This window comes from Anser cygnoides, chromosome 2 (assembly GCF_040182565.1).
Source record: "Anser cygnoides isolate HZ-2024a breed goose chromosome 2, Taihu_goose_T2T_genome, whole genome shotgun sequence".
Classification (NCBI taxonomy): domain Eukaryota; kingdom Metazoa; phylum Chordata; class Aves; order Anseriformes; family Anatidae; genus Anser; species Anser cygnoides.
In genome coordinates, this window is record NC_089874.1 from 113,903,277 (window position 1) to 113,925,936 (window position 22,660).

The 22,660-nt window shown below is 35.7% G+C and overlaps 1 protein-coding gene across 7 annotated transcripts in view; it reads left to right on the top strand.

The window, feature by feature from the left end:
• The window catches only part of RBBP8 (RB binding protein 8, endonuclease), a 43,093-nt gene that overhangs the window by 15,520 nt on the left and 4,913 nt on the right, over positions 1-22,660 (top strand). For all 7 annotated transcript variants that reach the window (XM_066992855.1, XM_066992854.1, XM_066992851.1 and 4 more), the window contains 14 exons: positions 1,947-2,042; positions 3,942-4,054; positions 4,774-4,849; positions 7,921-8,087; positions 9,571-9,672; positions 10,787-10,884; positions 11,541-11,668; positions 12,391-13,276; positions 13,362-13,488; positions 14,604-14,704; positions 16,379-16,490; positions 17,442-17,612; positions 18,224-18,293; positions 19,351-19,447. In XM_066992855.1, the coding sequence (XP_066848956.1) occupies positions 1,947-2,042; positions 3,942-4,054; positions 4,774-4,849; positions 7,921-8,087; positions 9,571-9,672; positions 10,787-10,884; positions 11,541-11,668; positions 12,391-13,276; positions 13,362-13,488; positions 14,604-14,704; positions 16,379-16,490; positions 17,442-17,612; positions 18,224-18,293; positions 19,351-19,447 (2,344 nt within the window). The remainder of the gene's footprint in view (positions 1-1,946; positions 2,043-3,941; positions 4,055-4,773; positions 4,850-7,920; positions 8,088-9,570; positions 9,673-10,786; positions 10,885-11,540; positions 11,669-12,390; positions 13,277-13,361; positions 13,489-14,603; positions 14,705-16,378; positions 16,491-17,441; positions 17,613-18,223; positions 18,294-19,350; positions 19,448-22,660) is intronic.

Sequence of the window (22,660 nt, forward strand, 5' to 3'; positions counted from 1 at the left end):
CCAATTACCACACTGTCGATACAATACTCTTTATGTAGTAGGTCTTGTTCTCCTGGATGCATCTGAATACCTAAGGTTTAAAGTTTCAAACTTCGTAATCAGCTGACAATGAGTGCCTTATATTGTACCCCAGTTCAGCACTGGAGCTAATGACTTGTAAATGCTAGGTCAGAGACTCTTCATTAGGAAGAGTGCCTCATAGTCTAAAATGTCTGTTAGGTTTATTGGCTGCACTGGCTTTAAAAAAAAAAAAAAAGCCTTGTTTCTCCTGTCATTTTAATATCTTGGTGACATTTTACAGGATTTAAGTGGAAGGAATGAAGTATTAGTGTGTATTATGTATTTTTTACAAATAAATTAATGCCATGGAATAAGGTATGTCTTAAAGGCAGCTTGAGAAAAGATTTTAAAATTGAGTAGGAGTATTAGTATTGAATATTAGGACTTCTGTAATTTTTGTAAACTGAAAAACATTGGCTTTTTTTTTGCCATAAGCATCAGAAAAATGTAGACTTTTTTTCAGACTTCTCATTTTGCCATGGCCTGCCTTTACATGGTTAATGAACTGAAATAACAGAACTTCAACACTTTATTCTCATGTGAAAGTGTAAGTCTTAAATGGTCCATCACTCTGTGAACATTTAACCATTTTATATGTTATATAGGCAGTTGAAAAGGACGATAGTGGTCTGGGTGGTAGTGCAGAAAAAATACCCACTCTTAAATTTCAGAATTAATAAAATATATCTGGATTGTATACTACAGATTCTCCTGGCTCTCCCATTCACTTTATGGCCCATGATTAGTACTTTTCTGTATTGCTATAATAATCATGTAATACCAGCAATATGCAAATGTGTTTTGATTAATATATTATAAAGGGAGTGCTGTTTTGAAAGTAAGTCTTTGTAAAAGAATTGTATCAACAAGTTAGTAAATATGTTTTCTTTACTTGTGTTTGTCCTTTGCTGTTTTTTGTCAGCCAGTTTCATGGCTTTCTTAAGTAATTAATCTCAGGCATGATGAAAACAACTTTCTTGGAATATACAAAGGATTCCATGGTAAAAAGAAGAGCTAGGAGTGAATTCTCAGAGCTTAGATACTGTTGTGTTGTGTAGGTTCAGCTGCTGAGCTTCTTCTGAAAGTTAATTTGTAGAAAAATATCATGCGCTTGTTGCTTATACCTTGTTTGCATCCTGAAGAGATATTATGGTCAGATAATAAATGTCAAGGGGAGCTAAAGCTGAGAAGTTAATGTTACTAGTTTTTCTTAGCTATTCTGAGGAGGAGTTGTTCTTCATTAATTAAACAGTCCTGTCTTGTAGAGAAGAAGTTTTACCCAAGTTTTTCTATTTCTGAGGTGTTTGGGAAGAGAGTTTGCTTCCCATTCATGTTCTGGAAATCCATGTTCTGTAGCCTGGGAATTGCTGCCCGAGGGATTAAACCTTTAATGGCTCTTGAGATTTGTTATAGCTTCACAAACGCCATGTGGTTTGCTGTGCTACAAGTTGCACTCGCTGCTTGAAAAAAGAGCAGAATGACCTGGTTGCAAAAGCCCCCAGTTAGCTCCCTGACAGCTCAGCAAGACAGTGATTTAAGAAGCACTTGAGCTCACGTTTCCTGAAATGGTTGCTTGAATACTATTAGCTTTTATGCCTTGACTATCTTCAACTGAATATTTGTCCTGAGCAAAAATCAGATTTATAGAAGGTCAGCTCTAGTTGTAGAATTAGAAACTAGCTGCTACTTTTCTAACTCAGACGTCTCTAAATTACTATTCGTCAGAAACATTTGCTTCATTTTTCTTCAACTTAGTATTTTTTGCTGATGATCAATCGAATTACCCAAGAGTGTGAAAAAAACATACCAGAGATAATTCTCTATTGGAAAAAATAGAAGCTGTAACTTAAAGTTAGAGGTAACACTTTTTCTCTGTTTGATTTTAGGGATGCAGAGAGGCTTGAAGAGTTCTACACCAAGAACCAACAGCTCAGAGAACAGCAAAAGGCACTTCATGACACTATCAAGGTTCTAGAAGACAGGTGAACCAGTGTTTTTTAGCTTTGGGGTTTGTCGTGTTTTGTTCTTTCAGAGTATCTCTGTATACTTTGCAGGTTTGAATGTTTGGTTTTTGTAAATTAGTCATTTCCTAATACTCCAAATAGTGTGTTTCAAAGAAAAGTGTAGAATTTGAATTCTTCTGACTGAATTAAATTGTTATTTTGCTGTTTTCTAAGTGCTTAGCATTTAGTTCAGTAAAGACGAATGGAAGTTAAACAGATCAGCCTGGAAGGCGGACAGACACATTCTTTTTCATTCATTTTTTTAGACATAAATTTGGTATCAGTCAAGAAATAATACAAATACAAAACCCAAAGGTGAACTATACAATTTATTTTGAAACAAATAAAATAATTCACTAAGAAAACTTTCAGTTTTTGGGTCTTATTCCAGTTGTCTGGTTTATATTAAATTTAATCATTGGTCCTGTCTCTTGCCACTGACTCAGCCATTCTGATCACCTTTTGACCTGTTCTGCCTTTCCCATATCTGCTGCTGTTTAATCTGGTATAGCAAACCAAAACCAATTGACACGAAATTACAGTGCATTTTTCCATCTTCTAAAAAAATGATACTTGTTTTGGAACGTTTGTTAAATTTGCCTCGAATAGGTTCTTAGAAGCTTTCTGGGAACTGGAGATCATCTCATATGAAATTATTTTCTCACATTCCTGCATTACCACAAGTATCAGAGCTGCGATACTCAAAACGTGCTTTTAGCTCTGCTTGTCTGTAAAAGGCACTAGGCATAAACTTGTAGCCAGGCAGGTAATAAACTTTCACTGTGAACAGGTAGAGACATTTGCATGGTGGATGGAATTTTCTAATCCCTTAGTAGATGAAATACATACTGGAAAACAAAAAAAAAATAGCATTTAAAATTGCTTAATTCAGGGAGATGATAATAGTGTGTTTATTACGTAATCAGAAAAGCTAGCATGAAGAGGCGTCTCAGTATTTTACCTTTTCTCTAATTCCATGATATTAAAATACTCATAAATCAAGATGATTTTATTTCAAATATTAAACTGCATAATTGGAAATTTAGCTATTTTTTGTTTCATGTGCTAACAGCAGCAAAGCAGAACTCTTAACCAACTGATATCTTGCCTTAGCAGGCAAAATAATCTGGCTTTCACTTTGGCAATACTAATACTTTTTGCTGTGTACCACAAATAAATACTGTTTAGTTAACAACTGTAAAATGAACACACGTTTCACAGCATGAATGAATGTGTTGGGTAAGATGTACTGATTATTGAGTCCTTTTCTGACCACAGATGAGCCTTGAACAACTGATCTAGACGAGCAGAGAAAGTGGAGGCAATGCCTCAATGAGGCCTTTTGGATCCAGTTCTAAGTATTGGTGTCTAGATAGAGGATTTCACATTTACTTGGTATTTGTTACAGACTGAACTGTGAATTTGTCCTTTGTATTTAATTTCTTTGCTTAATGGCAGTGATACATTCTTCTTGTGCATAATTCTTAGGCAAAAGAGTAATCAGAGTTACTGAAACAATTGCTTATTTGTATTTGCTTGAATTAACTTTTCCTATAATAAATGTTAATTTATATCTGACAGAATTAGCCTACCTGACAGTCTTTCAGCAGCAAGGTGTAGGATGCTCAACTTCATGAAAGTACCACAAACGTGTTGTTCTAGAAGTAACTAGTACCTATAGCCATTTATGCAAATGATAGTACGTGTAGGTACAGCTGTGTCCCCATATGAAGCTGCAGCACTTACTACTAAGTGGTGTTCTGCAGAGTTGTCAGAAATTTTCAAGTTTTCACTGTTCAAAAGGCCAGTTAAGTGTGGATATCTGTTTTGCATATGGCAGTACTTTTATAAAGCTTTTTTCTCTTAATTTTATTGTAGATTAAGAGCAGGATTATGTGATCGTTGTGCTGTAACTGAAGAACATATGAGAAAGAAACAGCAAGAGTTTGAAAATATCCGGCAGCAGAATCTTAAACTCATCACTGAGCTTAGTAAGTTTTGTCCAGAAGTCTGAAGACAAAACAATATGTTTTGTGAACTTGTCCTTCATAAATTCCTGTAATTTGATAGAATTTATATATGGTATGCTTTTGTAAGTCCAAGAAGTTCAGTCAGGGGGTACTTAATTCTACAGTTTGAAAATAATGTGACACATACCAATTACTAATCATTTGAACCACCTTTTTAGCTTAGATTGAAGTGCTAATACTGAAATTGGATTGACATGGAAAATCTTACGCTGTAAGGTAGTCACTGGAGCTGAAATGTGGCTGCTTCTGTTTATTCCTAGAGTCAAGGCACAGAATGACTGATAGCTAGGTTTTCTAAGGAAACCCTGGCTTCAGAAGTAACTGGTGATCACAAAATTAAGTTCAAACAAAAGTTACCTGGGTCAAGCTTGTGTCCTGTGGCAATTTTTGTCTATGGAGCTGAGTGAGCAATTCATTCCCCTTTACAATACTTGCATGCTCATGGACAAAAGTAATTAATGACTGTGTGGAACTAATGTTGGGATCTAGTAGCTGTGACTCCTTTGCCATTTTTATCATTTTATAACATTTTTAGTGATGAAAACTCATTTTGGTAAGCTGCAGAAGATATGTGGTATTAGGATTTTAGAACTGATTCTATTTCCTTAGAAGACCTGAGAAAATAAGATCTGATACAATGTTACCACGTGTGAATTAATTTTGTTATACATTAATTGCAGTGAATGAAAAAAACAACTTGCAGGATGAAAATAAAAAGATAGCTGAACAGTTCCAGCAATTGCAGAAGGAATTGGAGTAAGTTTTGAGAATTGTTCTATTTTGTTTTTAATCTTGCTAGTAATGTCTGGGGATATAAATAGTAACTTTTAAGTCTTTAAAACTTCATTTTGCTCTTTTCTAGTTGACTGGGAAAAGATAGCCTAATGCCACTTGATATTAACAATGTAAAACTAGCATCTTTGTATTGCAGAATTGCTTTTTAACTGTGTAAATGCAAAGAGGTGGATAAATCTGTTGGAGAAATTCTGTTTGACTTCATGATTGCTCAGAATGATTCTGTTTGTTTGCAGTGCATAGGAAAACCTTACCTCTCATTCTTTTATTTTTCTGTAGACCCTTTAACAGTTGTTTCCTCTTAGGGTAAGGCTCTAGAAAAGTAGTTTCTCTAGTAGTCAGAGTCCCAGGATTTTTCAATATTTTTTTTGAAATAAACTTCTGATAATCTTGCAATTTAAAAAAGAAAAAAAAAACATACTTTGAAAGAAAGCCATAAAAATAGCTGCAGGTTGACTGTCAGATTCTCTGGTATGCTACCAAGAATGTACTGTATAATGTTGCAAGTAAAGTAAGCAAGTACTGTACGCTCTGTAAGGCAGAGGTTGTATTCTTTTCTTGTGTATCTGTGGTCTGACATGTGAAATTCATCTCAATTTTGGCTATCTGTGAAGAAGTCTCATATGTGGGCAGGGGGAGTGGGATGGGTTATATGGGCTTGTAAGGTTTTTTTGGTGTATAATTTTTTATGTTCGTTAGAAAGTAACTGTGTTGTCAGAGTAAAACAGCTTAGAGTACAGTTTGAAAGGCCTGTAGTTCTATTCCTTTTGTATTTCATTGTTTGTCTCCCACCTCTCACACCTTAATCGTCCTATTCTTTTTCTGTATGCGTTTCATCTTTCCAGAACATACTTGATAACACTGGAAGCATTCCTCTTCAAGACCAAGTATTAACAAATTTCTATATGCTTTCACTATATAATTGCTTTTCAATAATGGGTCTGCTAAATATCTTGACAGCAATTAGGAAGAGGCATTATAAATATTAATTGATGCCGAACAGATCCATCCAAGTTTATTAGTTTGATCCATAGTCTTGCAACTTAGCTTCCAGTAAAAATCTCTGGCCACTGTAGGAAAATTGAGAATGATCGATGTAACACCAAATTATTTGATCAGCATGTTAAGTGGATATCTAAATGAGTACCGAGTTGTGTGGATTAACTGATTTAACAAGGATGGTTCTGCTGTTTGTAATATAGCCACTGCATTTGGTTGTTTCAGTAGAACTATCGGCCTGTTGCTTTATTTAGAATGAACAACTTAGATCAGTGTAACACCATCACATAGGTACAAGGTAGCAGGTTGTTTCTAGTGCGTAACATAAAATCAGGATTTTGCAATCCTGTGTGTTCTGTTCCCAAGGCTTAATATTTTAAAAGAAAATCTAAGAATCCTGTATAAAAGCGAACTTTCAGAAGAATTGCATTATCTGCTCCTTTATCAGATTAGAATTTCATTATCTATGGATGGAAAGAGCAAGGAGACTTCTACAAAAACGTTTTCTGTAACCTCAAATAAATGCTTCCATAATTCAGAAATGATTTAATGCATATTTATGATGTATATATGGCAACTTCTTATTTCCTTTTTTTTGTGTGGTGGCATTTAAGAACCATCTCATGGCTTGCATGGAACAATATTTAGGCAGGCTAATCTAATTTGTCATAATAGGCTGTGCGAGTAAATTTAAAGAGAACTCTGTCAGCTGACTTAAATTTGTGATGTAACTGGATTAATTCATTGTTTTACTGCATGTTTTGATCTGTTCCTTAAGATATTTTCAACAGATGGCACAGATTTCCAGTTATGGTATTTTCTATGTAAATGTGCTAGAAAAGAGGAATTACAGAATTGCATAATAGGATACATCAAGATGTCAGAAAAGCAAGTAAATGCATCAATGTTTGACTAATATTCACAGTTAGTCATGGTAAAAAGCCTAACTTTGTAAAACTTTGTTTCTCCTTGTCTCAAGCCAGATACCTTTTGACAGTTTTCCGTCCCATTATTAACTTATTTTATGTAAGATAGCGTGGTTCATTTTAATGCGAACTGAAATATCCGTATCGCCTCCTCTTCTCTTAGATGAAAACCTTACATCCTTCTCTTTATAGTTAGGAAATTATCTTTGGCCCGTGTTTTCTCTTGAGAGTCGTAAGGAAAAGTGCTACCAAAGATGACCAAGCAGGCAGAGTTGGATTTCCTCATGCTTCTTTTTCTGCCTGTTCCGTTCTCCACAACCACCACCATATGACAGGGAGCGATGCCCTCATTAAATACTAAACAAACTCTATTTATATAGTTTATATAAAAACTGAAAATAATTTTTTTCTTGCTATGTCTAGATAGAGTTTTTGGAAAGAAAATACACAGTTGAGCTAATTTTTCTGTACTGACTCTGCAACGTAGTGTTAGAGCTGACTGTGAGAGAAAAAGTTCTTAACTCACTGTGTTTAGCACTGCTTGCATTGCTGTTATACGAGATTTACGTTGCTTTTTGTACTCCTCTGTGAGGTGAATTAGAGGTAACATCAAATGGTCTGGAGAGGGATTGTTTTTAGTGTCATGCTGTTCATTACTATTTAAAATTGTCTGAAAGCTTTTCTTTTGTATTTAAAGACGATTAGCATTCTGAGTTTATGGAGGAACTTCCATATTGAGGGACACACTAGTCCGCCCACCCCAGCATTTTTCATTAAAGTAGCATATGCTTCAAAGGGATGACCTAGCAACTCCACAGTTCTTGGTTTGCATTTTTTTTTTCAGGGAAGAAGTTTTCTATGTGCAGTAGTTGGATGTTGACCTCAACTGTGAAGAGCAAGGGTTGTAGGCCATTCTTGGTTTTGATGGAGCAATTTTGAATTTGTTGTTAAAAGCTCTCTTGTAGTATTACTTTTTATGCACAGATGTTATTGGGATGGCTGTGTCTTCTAAATTGTTGCTTTCTTAAACTATATGATTGGCCTGCTGGCTAAAGCTCTTCATCTTGCTGACTTGGGTTTTGTTTGACCTCCTAATTTGGTCTCCAGGGAGCAAAAGCAACAAGCATTGGAATTAGAAGAAGGAGTCATTCCAGATTCTCTAGTTCTGACTTCATTTTCTATGGTTAATCGTATGAGAAGGAAAAAAGAGAACAGGCATATCCGATACACAGAACATTCACATCCGGATTTGGAACTTAAGGAGAGCAACAGTGGTAAGAGAGAGTATTATTAGTTCTTTAATACATTTTATTGCTTGCAAAAAAATATTTTTAAGGAAAGAAGACACCTACATTTGATTGTAAAGGGTAAAAACATTTTTTAAAAAGCCTCAGTAATTCTTTTGCATATTTTTTGTTTTTGTTTTTTTTTTCCATTTATGCAGTAATATATGAGACAGTGGAAGAATGGTTTTAGCAGCAACTGTTTTATTAGCAGTATGCTCAGAGCTTGTCTTAACCTCCTATTATTCTTCATCCACATCCACGTGTAAATAGAACAGGGTTTTTCAGCCCATAATGCTTATTTAACTCCAAACTGACCAAAAAATATGTTAGGGTTTCGTTTGTGTGTACAGCTACATCACCACCTAGTGGAGAGTGAAATAAATGTTTTGCCACATTGAGCAATTATCCTGCAATTAAATATTACTGAAACTGACAAATATTTAATTCTAGTAGCTACATGATCATTCTTTTTCTGGTACTAATGCTCAGTTTGCATTTTGTGTCTAAGTTCAGAGGTATTGTGCACATTTAATTTCTAGACTTGCTTCTCTAATGTCACAGAAGTATTTTAACCAAATAATGTATTTTAACCATACCAAGTATTTTAATGAATGGCTTGTATTCTAATGATACACAGGAAGTACAATAAGCAATCCATGTACTTTTAATGTATTAATTTATTTTCTGGAATAATAATAATAATAATAAAGTATTTTTTAAAATATGTGATTAGATCTAAATATAAGCCTTGACTAAAAGCTTTGCAAGAATAGAAGTAGTACAACTATGGGGTGAAGAGGGTGGATTGGTTATTAGTGCCTTTTATTTTAGGGATCTACATTTGGTGCTGTGAAGTTTACCCTTTCTAAACATGCCTACTTCTGTACTTTTTGAGTTAAAAAAAAAAAAAACACAACACTTGAGCTACTAAATTAAAACATGTTTGAAACAGTGTAAATACCTATCTCAGTTAATGAACAGCTAAGGAAAACTATTGGAAAACTATTTCCAGATGGAAAGGACAACATGGCAAAAACATGATTGCTCATGATTCAAATCTCATGTTTTTCACTTTTTCATTACCTTAGCTGATGCAAAAATTTACCATCTTGGACAATTTACTCATCAATAGTTTGATGCTGTGTTAACAGGTGAAGTATAGATCAAATACCTAGCGCTTAGGCAGTTTGTGTAGACAGTGATGTAATTGTGTCAACATTATGTTATAGCTGACTGACTGGAGACACATGTGTGAGACAAAGTTTTAATGTGAAATAGTTGTATTGCTATGACAAATCGGTCACCTTAAAATAAAAATAAGCAGATGTGCTTAGATGAATGGACCTACTTACATACCAAAATTCATTTTTAAGTGCTGTTAAGATCAGGATCATGGTCTGTGTCTACACATAACTGTCAGAACAGAATATCTAATTTCACCATGTGATAAGGTTTATACAACTTTTCCTAGAGTTTGGAAAAATTCCACTCTATTCCACACAAGTGAACAGTCACCATGGAGAAGAGATACTAGTGGCAGACACCTGTGATCCGCAGCTGTCCCCTATACCAAGTAAGTGTATTGACAGATTTTGTACTAATTCTATTCAAAATAAGGAGAAAATATTGTAAAACTGAAGGGTTGTCAACAACTGAGATTCAGTTCACGGTCCTTCTCTTTAAACAAAGGATCCGGAAAAAGGAAGTTATGTTTAATCACAACTATTTCTGGGCTGCCTGTCCTGTAATGCCTATCTCTATGCCACTAGATGTGTGATCTGGTGGCATAGCATTAGGGCTTAGAGTCAAGAAATAAAAAGAAGCTCAGTGCAGCTCTTACTGCTGATTTCTTTTGTTATGGTCAACTCATCCAATTGTCTTATGTCAGATTTTTCAACTATAAGATAAAATACTCTGAGAATTGCACTTAGTCTGAAGCGAGTATATAAAATTTAGAAGTGATTCTGTTAATTATTCCCTTTTCTATAATTGTAAATTGGTATAAGTCTTTAAGACTTTCTCCATAAACAGTTCTCTGACCAGAACGTTTTATATCCCTGATTTTATTTTTTTTTTCCTGTGAAGTATTTAACTATAGATGACAGAGTCAGTGTTTTGGAATTGCTCATGTAGGTCAGAGTTGTCATACTCTACTTGTTTTAATTTCGCATCGTATTATTACTTCACCCCAGTTAAGTAAACTGAATAATGTTAAACCCCTGAAAGAAGGGAAAGTCATCTCTTATTTTCTTGATAAAAACACAAGAATAATAACGAGAAGTGTCACCTTGGAAATATACTGCACAGTCATTTTACTATAAATATTCAGTTTTACTATTCTACATGCTGCTCTCAAACTGCTCCTGCCCTGGACTATGAATTTGAAATGTAACCTCTACAAAAAATTCTTTTGTGTTTTAATTTTGGGGTACCGTACCCAAATAGGAAGTATATTTCTCTGTAAAAATGCAGCAGTTTGTCCTCAGCATAAATTCTTTTTTTTGCCCCTCTGCTCCACTCACAACTTCCAGATACAATTTTATCTAATACAGGTCAAATTATTTCCATAACGATCAGATTTTAATTTGTGATCTTTTTAGTTCTGAGTTTGTACCGCCTGTGTAAGTGGAATAAGATCGTATAACATGTATGTAACTCATTAAGTGAGCTTCTTTCTACTTATAAAGGTAAATCAAGGATGGGAGGCTATCCTGTTCCAAAGCCATCTTTTAACTTGGCTGCAGTTGTTGCAGAAACAATTGGACTTGCTGTTCAGGATGAATCTGTAAGTACTATTCCCAAATTTCTCATGGAATCAACTTTTGTTGCCAGTTGTTTGAAAACAGTATTTTTCTCTTTTGCATTAAAATTCTGCAAAAAGTATTCGAAGTTCCAGTAAGTTCACTCTAGTTTGCTTTTGCTTACCCACCAAAGAATTTCTGTAGCAAGAGCAGATGTAATTGAGCTGACCTGTCTGGCGGCTGGGGAAGTGGGATGGTCATGTACATGGCAGGAACCACATCTTTTAAATTTGACAAGGACAGTGGAGTAAATCCTTGGGTCTGCCAACCTCTGTGCAGCAATGAAGTCTAACGCACCAAAAAAGTTTACTTGGTGATGAGAAAGGTGACTCAGGTGAGACTGGTTAACAATTTTTGCTTGGTAAGTACAGGGAAGATGATGGTATACAGACAATTTTTTTTTTAGACAAAATATGTCTGCACATTTGCATAAGTGAATTTTTGAATTTCCATAAAATTTCTTTAAAAACCACTGGTGAAAATTTTCTCTTTCTCACCATTTGTTACTTTTTCAAAGTTAGGAATAGTTCTGTTTGAATGGGACTTAGGAGTATTTATGCGCAAACCTAGCATATGTGTAAATTTTAACTCCAATAACTTCTCACGCTTCTGTTCTTTGTTTTCCTTCACCACTTGCAAGGAGTCCCAGTCTGTATTGAATTCTCCCCACACTAATACTGTTGTGAACCAAGCTCCAGAGTGCGTGCAGTCTGAAGACTCAAGACAACATCCAGCTTCTGAATCAAGAAATGATGACAACAGTTTAGGGTGTGTTTCCACTCGTTAATAATAATGTTGTTTTAAACAGCAGTTTGCTTTAAAGCTACAGACACAGAACGAAGTATTTTCATATTATATGGGTTTCTTTCAAGTAAATAAGTTGTAATTTGGAACTGATAAAATACAAAACTGTGGACTTTCCTCTCAAACTTCTGATACAGGCTTTCTATGTACGCACTCCCTCCCTGAATTATTTCTTTTATGTTTTACTGTTCACAAGTAAAAAAGAGTACTTAAAAAAAAAAAAAAAAAGACTTGCAGATTTTTCCTTCACTTGCAGAAGCTTTGAGAATCAGTTGTCATGGTTATAAGATCTGTACAAGAACCTAGATAGGCTGCTTTCACAACCATTCCCACTTTCTTCCATTTCACTGCATTGAAAGGTAGGCAGCCCTTTGGTAGGAGAGATTCCTGGGTAGACTTAATTCTGTCCTTGGTTCTCAATTGAATGTAGAACAAAACTTCTCATCGTGCTAAAATGAAGGACAAGGTCTGTGTTTTACTTGCCTTTTACATTGTTAAATGCAACAAAAATTTCCCTTTTCTTTTTCCTTCTGTTCTCAGTTGATGCTGGTTAATAATTTCAGTTAATACTCTAACAGCTTCAGTGCAGAACACTGATAGGAAATGTATAGTTTTTGTATGTCCCTCTTTCTTCCCCCAACCCCCTGTGTACACCAGAAAATTATTTAATTTCTTACTGTATTCAGTTTTTTAGATGCATCTCAGAATACTCCACCGCATGTTGACTGGGATTCTCAGGTAGCTTCTCCTGTTTTTGGAGCTTCTAGCAACATGAAGAACAACTCAAGTACATGTCATACCCCCTGTATTTTAGATTCAGGATTGAAGCCTAATGTCAAAACCAACCTCTTCAACAATCCTTCCAGTTCTAGATCTCATAAAAGCAGATCAAAATCTGAAGATGTTGCTTTTGTTGCGCCACTGAATCTTGGAACTGAAATCAGCTCAGTTATCAGCCAGGCCTCTATCAACAGGCAAATGGTTGTGAAAAAGAATACTAATGAGGCTGTAACTTGTGTTGGAAACACTTGTGCAGCTAAAAATGAGGTGATCAAGAGTGATTTCCTTCTCGTACACCAGAAGCAGCAAGAAGGCAGGTGTGCTAAGAGAAAGAAAGTTGAAGACGAGCATGCATTTAGCTGTGAAAAAACATCTTTCAACAAAGAGAACTCTGTACCCTTTCAATCAGATATTCAGCATGTTAATGGGGAGCATACGGTTGATAAGCCCTTGGATTTGTCTGATCGCTTCTCTGCAGTTCGTTGTCAAGAGAAAAAACAAGGGAGCGAGGAGACCTGTAGAAATAGACTGAAACAGGTGACTCTGCATGATGTTTTTTCACAGCTAAGGAAGCCCCTTCCTGAGGGTCCACCATCTATTCAGAATGCCAACAACGAGAGCTCTTCGTTTGGCAGAGATTTACAAGAGGAACCCTATGTACAAGAGGCAATGCTGGGAAAAACATTCCCGGATAAGAAAAACCAGATCCAAATGAAAGAAGAAATCCCTCCCTTCAAAATTGCACCACTGCCAAGTACTGTAGACACAGAGCAACTTTTTGATGATGTAAAGGTATATTTTTCTGACTTTTTTTCCTTCTCCTTTGAAATGCTTTGTTCAAGTTTTGGGAAATAGTAAAATTGCAATATGTTGTTAGGTTCCCAGTGGCCATGTACCAAACAGAAAGAAAACAAGAACAGGACATGGAGAGTCTGAACCAGCATCTGTGCTTCAACCAAACCCTTGTAGACTATCAAAAAACAAAGCAGTACAAAACGAACAAGGTAACCTAACAAAAATGTTCCTTTTATTCCCTAACCCTGCCAGCCTATGCTGTGGTTGAATCCAATTCTTTGTATCTTCTTTTCTCCCACATTAATAACTTTCTCTGTTCTGCCTCCAGTTTAGTCTCATTCTATTCAGCACTTCTCAAGATCACCTTCAGCTTTTCAACCTGTATCATAATTTACTGTGTTTCATAAAGTTTTTCTTTTTCTTCTTCCTCCCCTGTATGATGAATGTATCATCTGGATTCAGCCGTAAACTCAACAAGTTAGGAAACCTTTTTTTCCTCAGTTATTTAGTATTGTTATTGCTGCACGCAGTGTCTTACTGCAGCATGTGAATAACAGATACTGAAATTAAATCTCAGGAAGTTTGAGTTCAACCTATCTACGTCAGATGTTTGAAAAGTGTCCGCAAGTATAATAATGAACCATCGTGTCTTTCAAGATTCCCTATGACCTATTAGTGCCTTTAATAATGAACAGATTTCTGTCAGATACTTTCTTTAGAAGTTATTTTCTTTCCCATAACTGATTCCGGTCCTAAAATTTGTATTTTTATAACTGGGATTGTCTCAGTGTTCCTTAGCTAAGATGTTGTGCTGCATACTCTATGTAGAAATATTTGCATTTTAAGGTTAAAAAATCTGTAAGCGGTTGGCGTTGTCATGTAGCTTGTAATCTAGACCTCTAGTTCACAAATCAGGAGGAGCCAGCTCTGGAACCATTGTTCCAGACACTTCTTTACACTTGTGGTCTAAGACTCAATTTCTGTATTCTTACTGATCTAATATTCTCTATCCAATTTTAATATCATTTGATTTGCACAGTACAGAGATTTTACCTGCAAGAGTATTTAAGTATTACATACAATGTACAAACACAGAGGCGTGGTGGCCTCCCTGAATATGACAAAAAACTTAAGATGCATTTCTGAATCTTCAAATAAAATTATTTATACCAAATGAGTATGTTTACTATTTGAGAAAAATCAGTCACTAAAACCAAAGATGAATTGATGAAGAGAAAGCCAGCTCGTGTTTTAGATACAATCAGATGTTGTTTCCAGAGTTTAATTCTGATCATTTGTTTCTTTTGTCATATTCTGTGTCCAGACCTGAAAGATAAAACTTCCTTAGAAAAACTTCAGTGGAGCATAGACCCAGGAGCTGACCTTTCGCAGTACAAAATGGACGTTACTGTGATTGATACAAAGGTAAATTATCAGTTCTGCACCAAGTCAGCATGTTCCGTAATATTGGGAAAAAAGCCTCTAGAAGTAACGATGACACAAAACGGGAAAGTAGCTGATGCACCACAGTGCTGTGAGGCCATTCGGAGGGGCCTGGAGAGTTGGGCAGTGAGGAACCTCATGAAGTTCAACAAAGGCAAGTGCAGGGTCCTGCGCCTAGGGAGGAATAACCCCATGTACCGCAACAGGCTGGGGGCTGACCTGCTGGAGAGCAGCTCTGCAGAGAAGGACCTGGGGGTCCTGGCGGACAGCAGGCTGACCATGAGCCAGCAGCGTGCCCTTGTGGCCAAGAAGGCCACTGGTGTCCTGGGGTGCATTTGGAAGAGCATTGCCGGCAGGTCGAGAGGGGATCCTGCCCCTCTGCTCAGCACTGGTGAGGCCACACCTGAAGTGCTGGGTCCAGTGCTGGGCTCCCTGGTACAAGAGGGAGACGGAGATACTGGAGCGAGTTCAGAGGAGGGCTACGAAGATGATTGTGGAACTGGAGCACCTATCATACAAGGAGAGGCTGAGAGAGCTGGGCCTGTTTAGCCTGGAGGAAAGACAACAGAGGGAATCTTAACAATGTGTATAAATATCGGTAGGGAGGGTGTCAAGAGGATGGGGCCAGACTAGACTCTTCAGTGGTGCCCAGCAACAGGACAAGAGGCAAGGGGCACAAATGAAAACGTAGGAAGCTCCAGCTGAATATGAGAAAACACTTGTTTACTGTGAGGGTAACAGAGCTCTGGCACAGCTTGCCCAGTCTCCTTCTCTGGGGATATTCAAAACCTGCCTGGATGGGATCCTGTACAACGTGCTCCAGGTGACCCTGCTTGGCAGGGGAGTTGGACCAGATGATCTTCAGAGGTCCCTTCCAACCTCAGCCATTCTGTGATTCTGTAATATCATGAACTGTACTCTGGGCAGTCCAAAACCACTTGCTGACAAAAATCCTTTGCTCCTTTGATATTTGTTTGCACTCCTAAAATGTTTGTTTATGCATAGTACAGTACAGTTATCCTAAAACATTTCATCTGTCTTGTATTTGATAAACTTTGCCATGTGGTATTCAGTATGAAATTGATGGTCTTGAGGGTATTTAGATGTTTATTTTAAGACAAAAAAATGTTTTAAATCTCATAATTTTTCCATTGAAAGCATTCCTGGTGACATATCTTTATGTTAAGTAATGGAAGATATATAGATCATGACTACTATCCTTCTTTGATTTGGGGGCATGTTGGTTATTAGAATTAATGGGATCACTGAGAGTTTTCCTGAACTTTGTTTGCTTTGTCTAGCTTAAGAGCTATCATAGTGTTTTGAATTGAGATTGACTATTTTGAAAATAGTCAGTGTGTTATTGCTACTTTTTTTTTCCTTTGTAGAATTTTAACATGAAAACTTTAAGGAATTTCTTGTCTATCAAGTAATGTTATTCGCCCAATGTATCCTTCCCATTTCAATTTCAAAACAAATTATTCGCTTATGTAGATTTTACATCTTTATCTTGAATACATTACTGCAGAAAAAAATACCACGGTGTCCAAAAGTTTTCATAATGGTTATGAAAGGTTTTTATATAGAGAGCAATGATAATGACTATACCAGTTGCTTCTGAGTCCAGTTATCATGTTTCCTTATTTTTTTATTCAGGATGGTTCTCAGTCAAGAATTGGAGGGGAAGTTGATATGGATTATACATATGTTAGTGAAAGTGTACTAATAAAAATGAAAAATCAAGAGCAAAACCAGGAAAGCAGTCCAAGTAAGACTTTTTTTTCTTCTTTGGTGCGCTTTTTGTGAAGCAGTAAAGAATAAAGGATATTTTTTCCCCATGTGTGATTAGATAATAGGAAAATGGTTTACAGTAAAAGACACGTATTTATTTTGCAGTTCACAGAGATTAGTTTGTTTCTTAATAGAATCGATGGTGTCTGTTTATTTTAGCTTACATTGTGTAAATAAGGTTTGTTCTGAGACAAAGCTAGTACCGTGCTTTTATATTGTTTAAGACGTTAAATACTTTCCATGTTCTGACCTGTAATGAACATGCTTACAACTAAGAGCTTTGAAAGTTTGCCATGGAATCGTATCAGGATTTCTATAACCAATTTCTAAGACCAGTTTCATTTTTAATGGTATACAAGTAGAACTAGTGTATTTAAAATAAATCCAAGTGTATTTATATCACATCTAATGTATGGTAAGTGGTGAATCATGGCTGCAGGGCAGTGACTTTCAACAGTGGTTGTGGATTTTTTGGAGGGGGGCCACAGTGTTTTGGGTTATTGTTTTTTGGGGTGGAGTTTATTTTTTTTTCTTTGTTTCTATTTTAAGCTGTTGCAACTTGATCACATTTATGTAGTTTATTTCCTACCTAAAGAAAATATTTCCTTCTGCTTGGATTAAGCCGGAATTACAACAACAAAAATCTCATCTATGTACTTCTAAGCTTAAAGGTATATCAAAGAGATTCAGCAATTAATCAAAGTTTAGAAATGGAGTCAAGATATCTTCATGAAAAATTTGAGTTTTGTACACATTTAAAAGACCCGTGGAAAGGTTGCAGAAAGGATAAATGTATCAGTATTGTCAAGTTAATCACTACTGGAGTTGGAAGTGGATGCTAATTCTTGATATCCATTCAGTCAAAATATGCTTTCTTAAATTGCTGAGAGACTGATTTGGATGTTCATTATGTTGTTTTTTATAATAGGAGGAGAAAAAAAAATGAATGATACCATAACAGAAATGTTTGATCGGACAAATGATGAAGAATATGAATCATGCCTACCAGAAGATGGTCTTCCTGCATGTGATGAAAAAGAAACTCTTCATGAAGAAGAGCAGGATAAAGGAATAACAGTAGCAAGCAAGAAACTAAAGAGTGGGATATATTTTTTTTTGTCTTTATTAGACTGATCAAACTACAAGAGTTGATTTGAAGTCAGGCTTTGTTCTGTAGCAACAAATATGCCAAATAAACTCTGAGTTCATTTTTTGTAAGTTCACGGAGGATTGTAATGACGTAACAAACCAACCTGAAAATTATGTTGTTGGTTGGTTTATATTGCATGCACACAAATATGGGAGATGTAATGGAAGCTGACATAGAAGCTGTACGGTGAGGTGACTCTTAAAGGAATCACAAGTTTTTGGCTGTAGATCATGACTGTAATTGCTTGCTTCCTTTGCTTCCCTGCCTATACTGAGATTTCTCAATATTTTGTTTTTTAAGCAACCTTTCCTTTGCAATTCTGCTCATCTTCTTTGTTTGTCCATTGCTCTTTTCCTTCTTCTCCATTACTGCTTTTTGATCACTGGTTCAATTCTATATTATTTCTGCTTTTTCTTTGAATCTGCCACCTCAGAGCAGCATGCACATGGCATTTTTATATTTCTTAATAATTTCCAGCATATCATTTTGCAGACATTTCTCTAGGCAGTCTGTTAACCTTATGTGACGTGTAATTTTTTTTTCTTCATGTATATTTACAGAACATGAGGATAAACAAGATAAAGCCAAACAGAAAGCTTTTGTGGAGCCATATTTCAAAAGTGATGAAAGGTAATTTGCCTAATAAAAATAGAAATAAAAGTAGCTTGTTTAATACAGGCATTTTAAGGCTCTTTATTTCCTCCCTATAGAGAACGTTTTCTTCCATAAAACAAACCTGTTTGTATGTAGCTTACTAGCAGCTGAAGATGCACGGGTAAAACACAGTAAATTAGATAAAAGCATTAGATAAAAGCTGAAGGGGGGGATACGACTAAACACATTGAGAGGCATTTATATCCTAATTGCTGAAATGAAAGGAATGATATTTCTGCTTTTTATAATCCTGTTGAATGAAGCATTTTGTGTTCCATGCAGTTTCCTATAGGCAAGTAGCCATGCACGAGTTTATCATCAAAGAGTCTAGGGGTGGCTTGTACAAATAAAAACTTCCATATCTCTGGCTTTTTTTTTCCCCTTCCTCTAGGCAATAAATGAGGAATTGTAAGCAACTGTACCTCTTAGTGCTTCCTCTGTTGCCTTTCTGCCTAATCATCATTGGTAGTGTGAATCTTCATTTCCTAATGATATTATGGCCTTCAGTTAAGTAGTTATTGGCTTTTCTTTTTTTTTTAACACCTCAGCGTGTTTTCTTTGTAGAGGAAGATTTGTTTAGTGTTTTCCGGTTTTGAAAAAGAGTACATTGGTTAAAAAAATAAGTAAATCTATTCAGTGCTTGAACCAGAACATATATTCCTCCTTCAGAAATCAGAGTAAAAACTTCTGTGTCCCAGACAAAATATGTATTCTTCAGAAGATGTATTTTTTGAGTAATTTACATCAAGTTACTTACTTTCACTTGATGAAAAGTCATAAAAATCTGAGACACATCTGGAGGTATGGATCCTAAACTAAGGATCATAATATATTTTAAAAACCTTGGGACTGTTTTCCTTACAAAAATAATTTTATTCATATATGAAATGCAATGTGTTCGGGTTTGTAGATATTTTGTGATTTTTTTTCTTTTCTTGAAACTATCCATTATTGTATTCTAAAAAAAAGAAATTTTCTCAGACATACAGAGGAAATGAATGTACAATCATATGAAAACATTTTTGCTTTTCAGAAAGAATACAGTGTTGGATTTTCCTCATATTGAGGTTATTAGGAAGAAAGAAGAAAGAAGAAAATTGCCTGGCCATACTTGTAAGGAATGTGAAATAGTAAGTACTGCTCTGAATTTTGGTCTTCCAGCTCTTCTGCTATCTAAGTTAGGAAGTGCTATTGAAATTATGAGTCTGGTTGTCATCTTCAGTGCATAAGTGAGCAAAAAATTGTCCACCAAAGCTGTTTATCAAGTTGTATTGTTGTGTTTTTTTAACTGTAGCAACTGCATATAACTTTTTTTATGCCTGTATGAAGCTAGAAACTTCTCACAGTATAGATCCATCCTGTGGAACCAGTTTTTGTTAATAAAAGATACATTAGCTAGTCAAAGAATGATTTTAAGTTTCTGTAGTTCAACAAAATCTACTGAAATTCACAGGTACTGGAATAAGTTATGTTCTGTTTCCTGTTGTACCCATATGTCTTGATTTCTGTTTTGTTTCTTGTTTTCTGAGGGGTCCGTGTTTCCAGACAGTTAAACCAGCATAGGTGCCAATGTAAATATACATACAAATGTTTAAAAAAATGTTTGCCTTAGCGGGGAAAAAGTGTGAAATTTTAGGTTTTCCATTCATAAGTTTTCTCTTCCTTTAAAATTACTGAACTGCTTTCAGATGCTTTGTATAAAGATAAAATATTGACATAGTTACATGTATAGTAAAGTTATTTGGTAATGTATTTGGTTACAGTAGACCTTCAGGCTAGAGTTAATTAGGCAATGATCTAATAAGTAAATATTCTGCAAGTGTGAATTATACCTGGAGTCTTTTCATATAATTTCCACACCTATTTAGAACCAACATTTTTCATAGATTCTCCTGCTGTTCACTTTATAGTTACGTTTACTTAGCTGAAGAAATTTCAAAATTCAAAAGCGGAGTGCATTTTGGACAAAAATATGTTCCTGAAAAATATCTTTGGTAAAACTCATTAAATACAAATAATTAAGTTTTACAGTCAACTTATAAATACCATTTTCCCAAAAAAAGTGTTTAATTTAGATAGTTTGAAAGAAAACTGGATGCTGAAGGGATAGGGAAATTAAAAAATAATTTAAAAAAAAAGAACCCACAAAACAACAACAACAACTTTAGCCTATTTTTTTGGGCTTAGAGACACCTGTTAACTGTTTCAATTTCCTGTATCTGTAAGCTATAGATCAGCCGATCCAGTTCTTGTTACTTCCTGGTATGTTAATTAGAATGGTAACTTTGCAAAGAGTAACAGCTTCGATTTTTACAATATTAGGTTTCTACATCAAACTTCAGAAAACATTTTTTTAGTCTAGGCCATTCAAGATGAACGTGAACATGTGTAATGCTTGGCTGTATCACTGTACCATAATAAAACTACCTTGAAATTAAATGCCTATGAAAAAAGGAGTATTAGATGAAGCATAAATGATGTTTTAGAAAAGTCTAGGCTTATTAATCACAAGGTTTTGAAAAGTTTGTGAAGTCTGAGGAAATGTTTAGGGAATGGGTAAAAATCAGTAAATTGTTTCGGCCGCGTGCTACAAGCAGTATGTGAGTGGGAGGGATTACCTGTCCTTCCGAGCTGACGTGAGAGATTTCACTTCTGTTTGTGCCTCGGCAAAGCCTTACTTAAGTCCTTTAAGTCCTCATCGCAAAATGTGGTGGAAGCATCTCATTCACTTCGCAGCGTAAAGCATGTGATACGATGTCTTGCCTTGTTATGATGGCTTCGTATGAGATCAGAGAGAGACTGTGTGGAGGAGCCGCTGCTTGTAGTTTGTAAAAGTATCGTTTGTAAGTGTGATTAAGTCTAGCTACGCTTCTAAGCAGGAGAATCAGTCAGATGTTTTTATATAAATTTAAGTTACAGAAATGACTAAGTAACTGCTAAACTGATGACTAGCATTTGAAGGATTTGTTCTCTTTTTGAGACTGCAAATAAAGGTGGAGCTCTGTAAAGAATTCTTTCATGATGAAGGTACTGCAGGATGAGATTTTTTCTTTTCATATGTAGAAAAACCTAGCTTAAATGTTCTATGAGGACTGCAGATGTCGTGGATAGTGATCTCAATCTAGAAAACAGCAGACTTATTTTTTCCGTAGAGCAGACACATACATAACTTTCATTCTATGCCAACTGCAATACAAAATAAAGTAAAAAGGAAAAAAAAAAGTCGCTTTCAACTTTCTTTTGAATGCACACTTAGCTTGATTGTGTTTTTTTTCATTTTTGTTTCCTCAAAAATTCTGCTGTATTTTTCATTGTTCGATCCACAAATATTCCCTTGTAATCATAAACTTTTAACCCCTCCCTTTCCCAGTGCAGTACGCTGCAGATTTTTAGTGGGCTGTTTTCTAAAATTCCACCTCTTTGAAGGACAAACATAAGGTGTACTGCTAATTGTCCTTAAATAAGACTCAGCTAATAATCTATTGGGTTTGCACAGATACTGTAGAATTTGCACAATTAGTTTTGTTGACTCTCTCACCATGTCATTTCTTAACTCTTTATCGGTGAATGTTGATGTGTACTGGATGATTTCCTGTTCCTCTTTTTTCATTAGTCTCTAGATCTTTAAGTGAGTGGCAGGCATTTTTCCATCTGGGTCTCAGAAGTCCATCTAAGTAACCGTGGCCTTACTTCATCTGACTCAATTCCTGAACTGTTGATAATCCAGTTTAGTTCTGGTCTTGGCCGTAGGCTTTTTGATGTTTAAGGAAACTTTGTATCAGACAGTGACAAACTCAGTTTCCCCAAATTCAGGGACTAAAAAGGGCTCTGCTGGTGGATGTGTTGGAGCAGGCTAGGTTTAGTGTATGATATACTCTGAAGAACTTTTTACTATGGTCTCATCACCACTCCTGAGTATTTCCTATGGCAGTGGCAGTCCATTTTGTCCTACGTACAAGGACTTTGTAAGAGACAGAACAGTAATCTGAAATTTTGGGTACAGCCTACTAATGACCTGAATCTCTCTGATCTTGGCCAGGAAACCCATATGTTACTAGACCAACTTCGTGTACTAACGAGGGCTTTTAGAGCAGAATATGTTCTGGTGTCACTGTTTGTAGAAAGGCGAGAAATCTGAACTGATATTGGGGGTAAAGCTGCAATTCCCACAGACTATAGAATCCTAAAATGAAGCAAGGCTACTTTTCCTAGTTCATGCAGTAGTCATGTGGTTACTCTTATCTATATAATCATCAATATTTACATCTCAGAAATAAAAATCCTCCTCCCCAAAATCAGCTATCTGTTAGTAAAGTACACTAATAAATCCCTGTTGTTTTTTT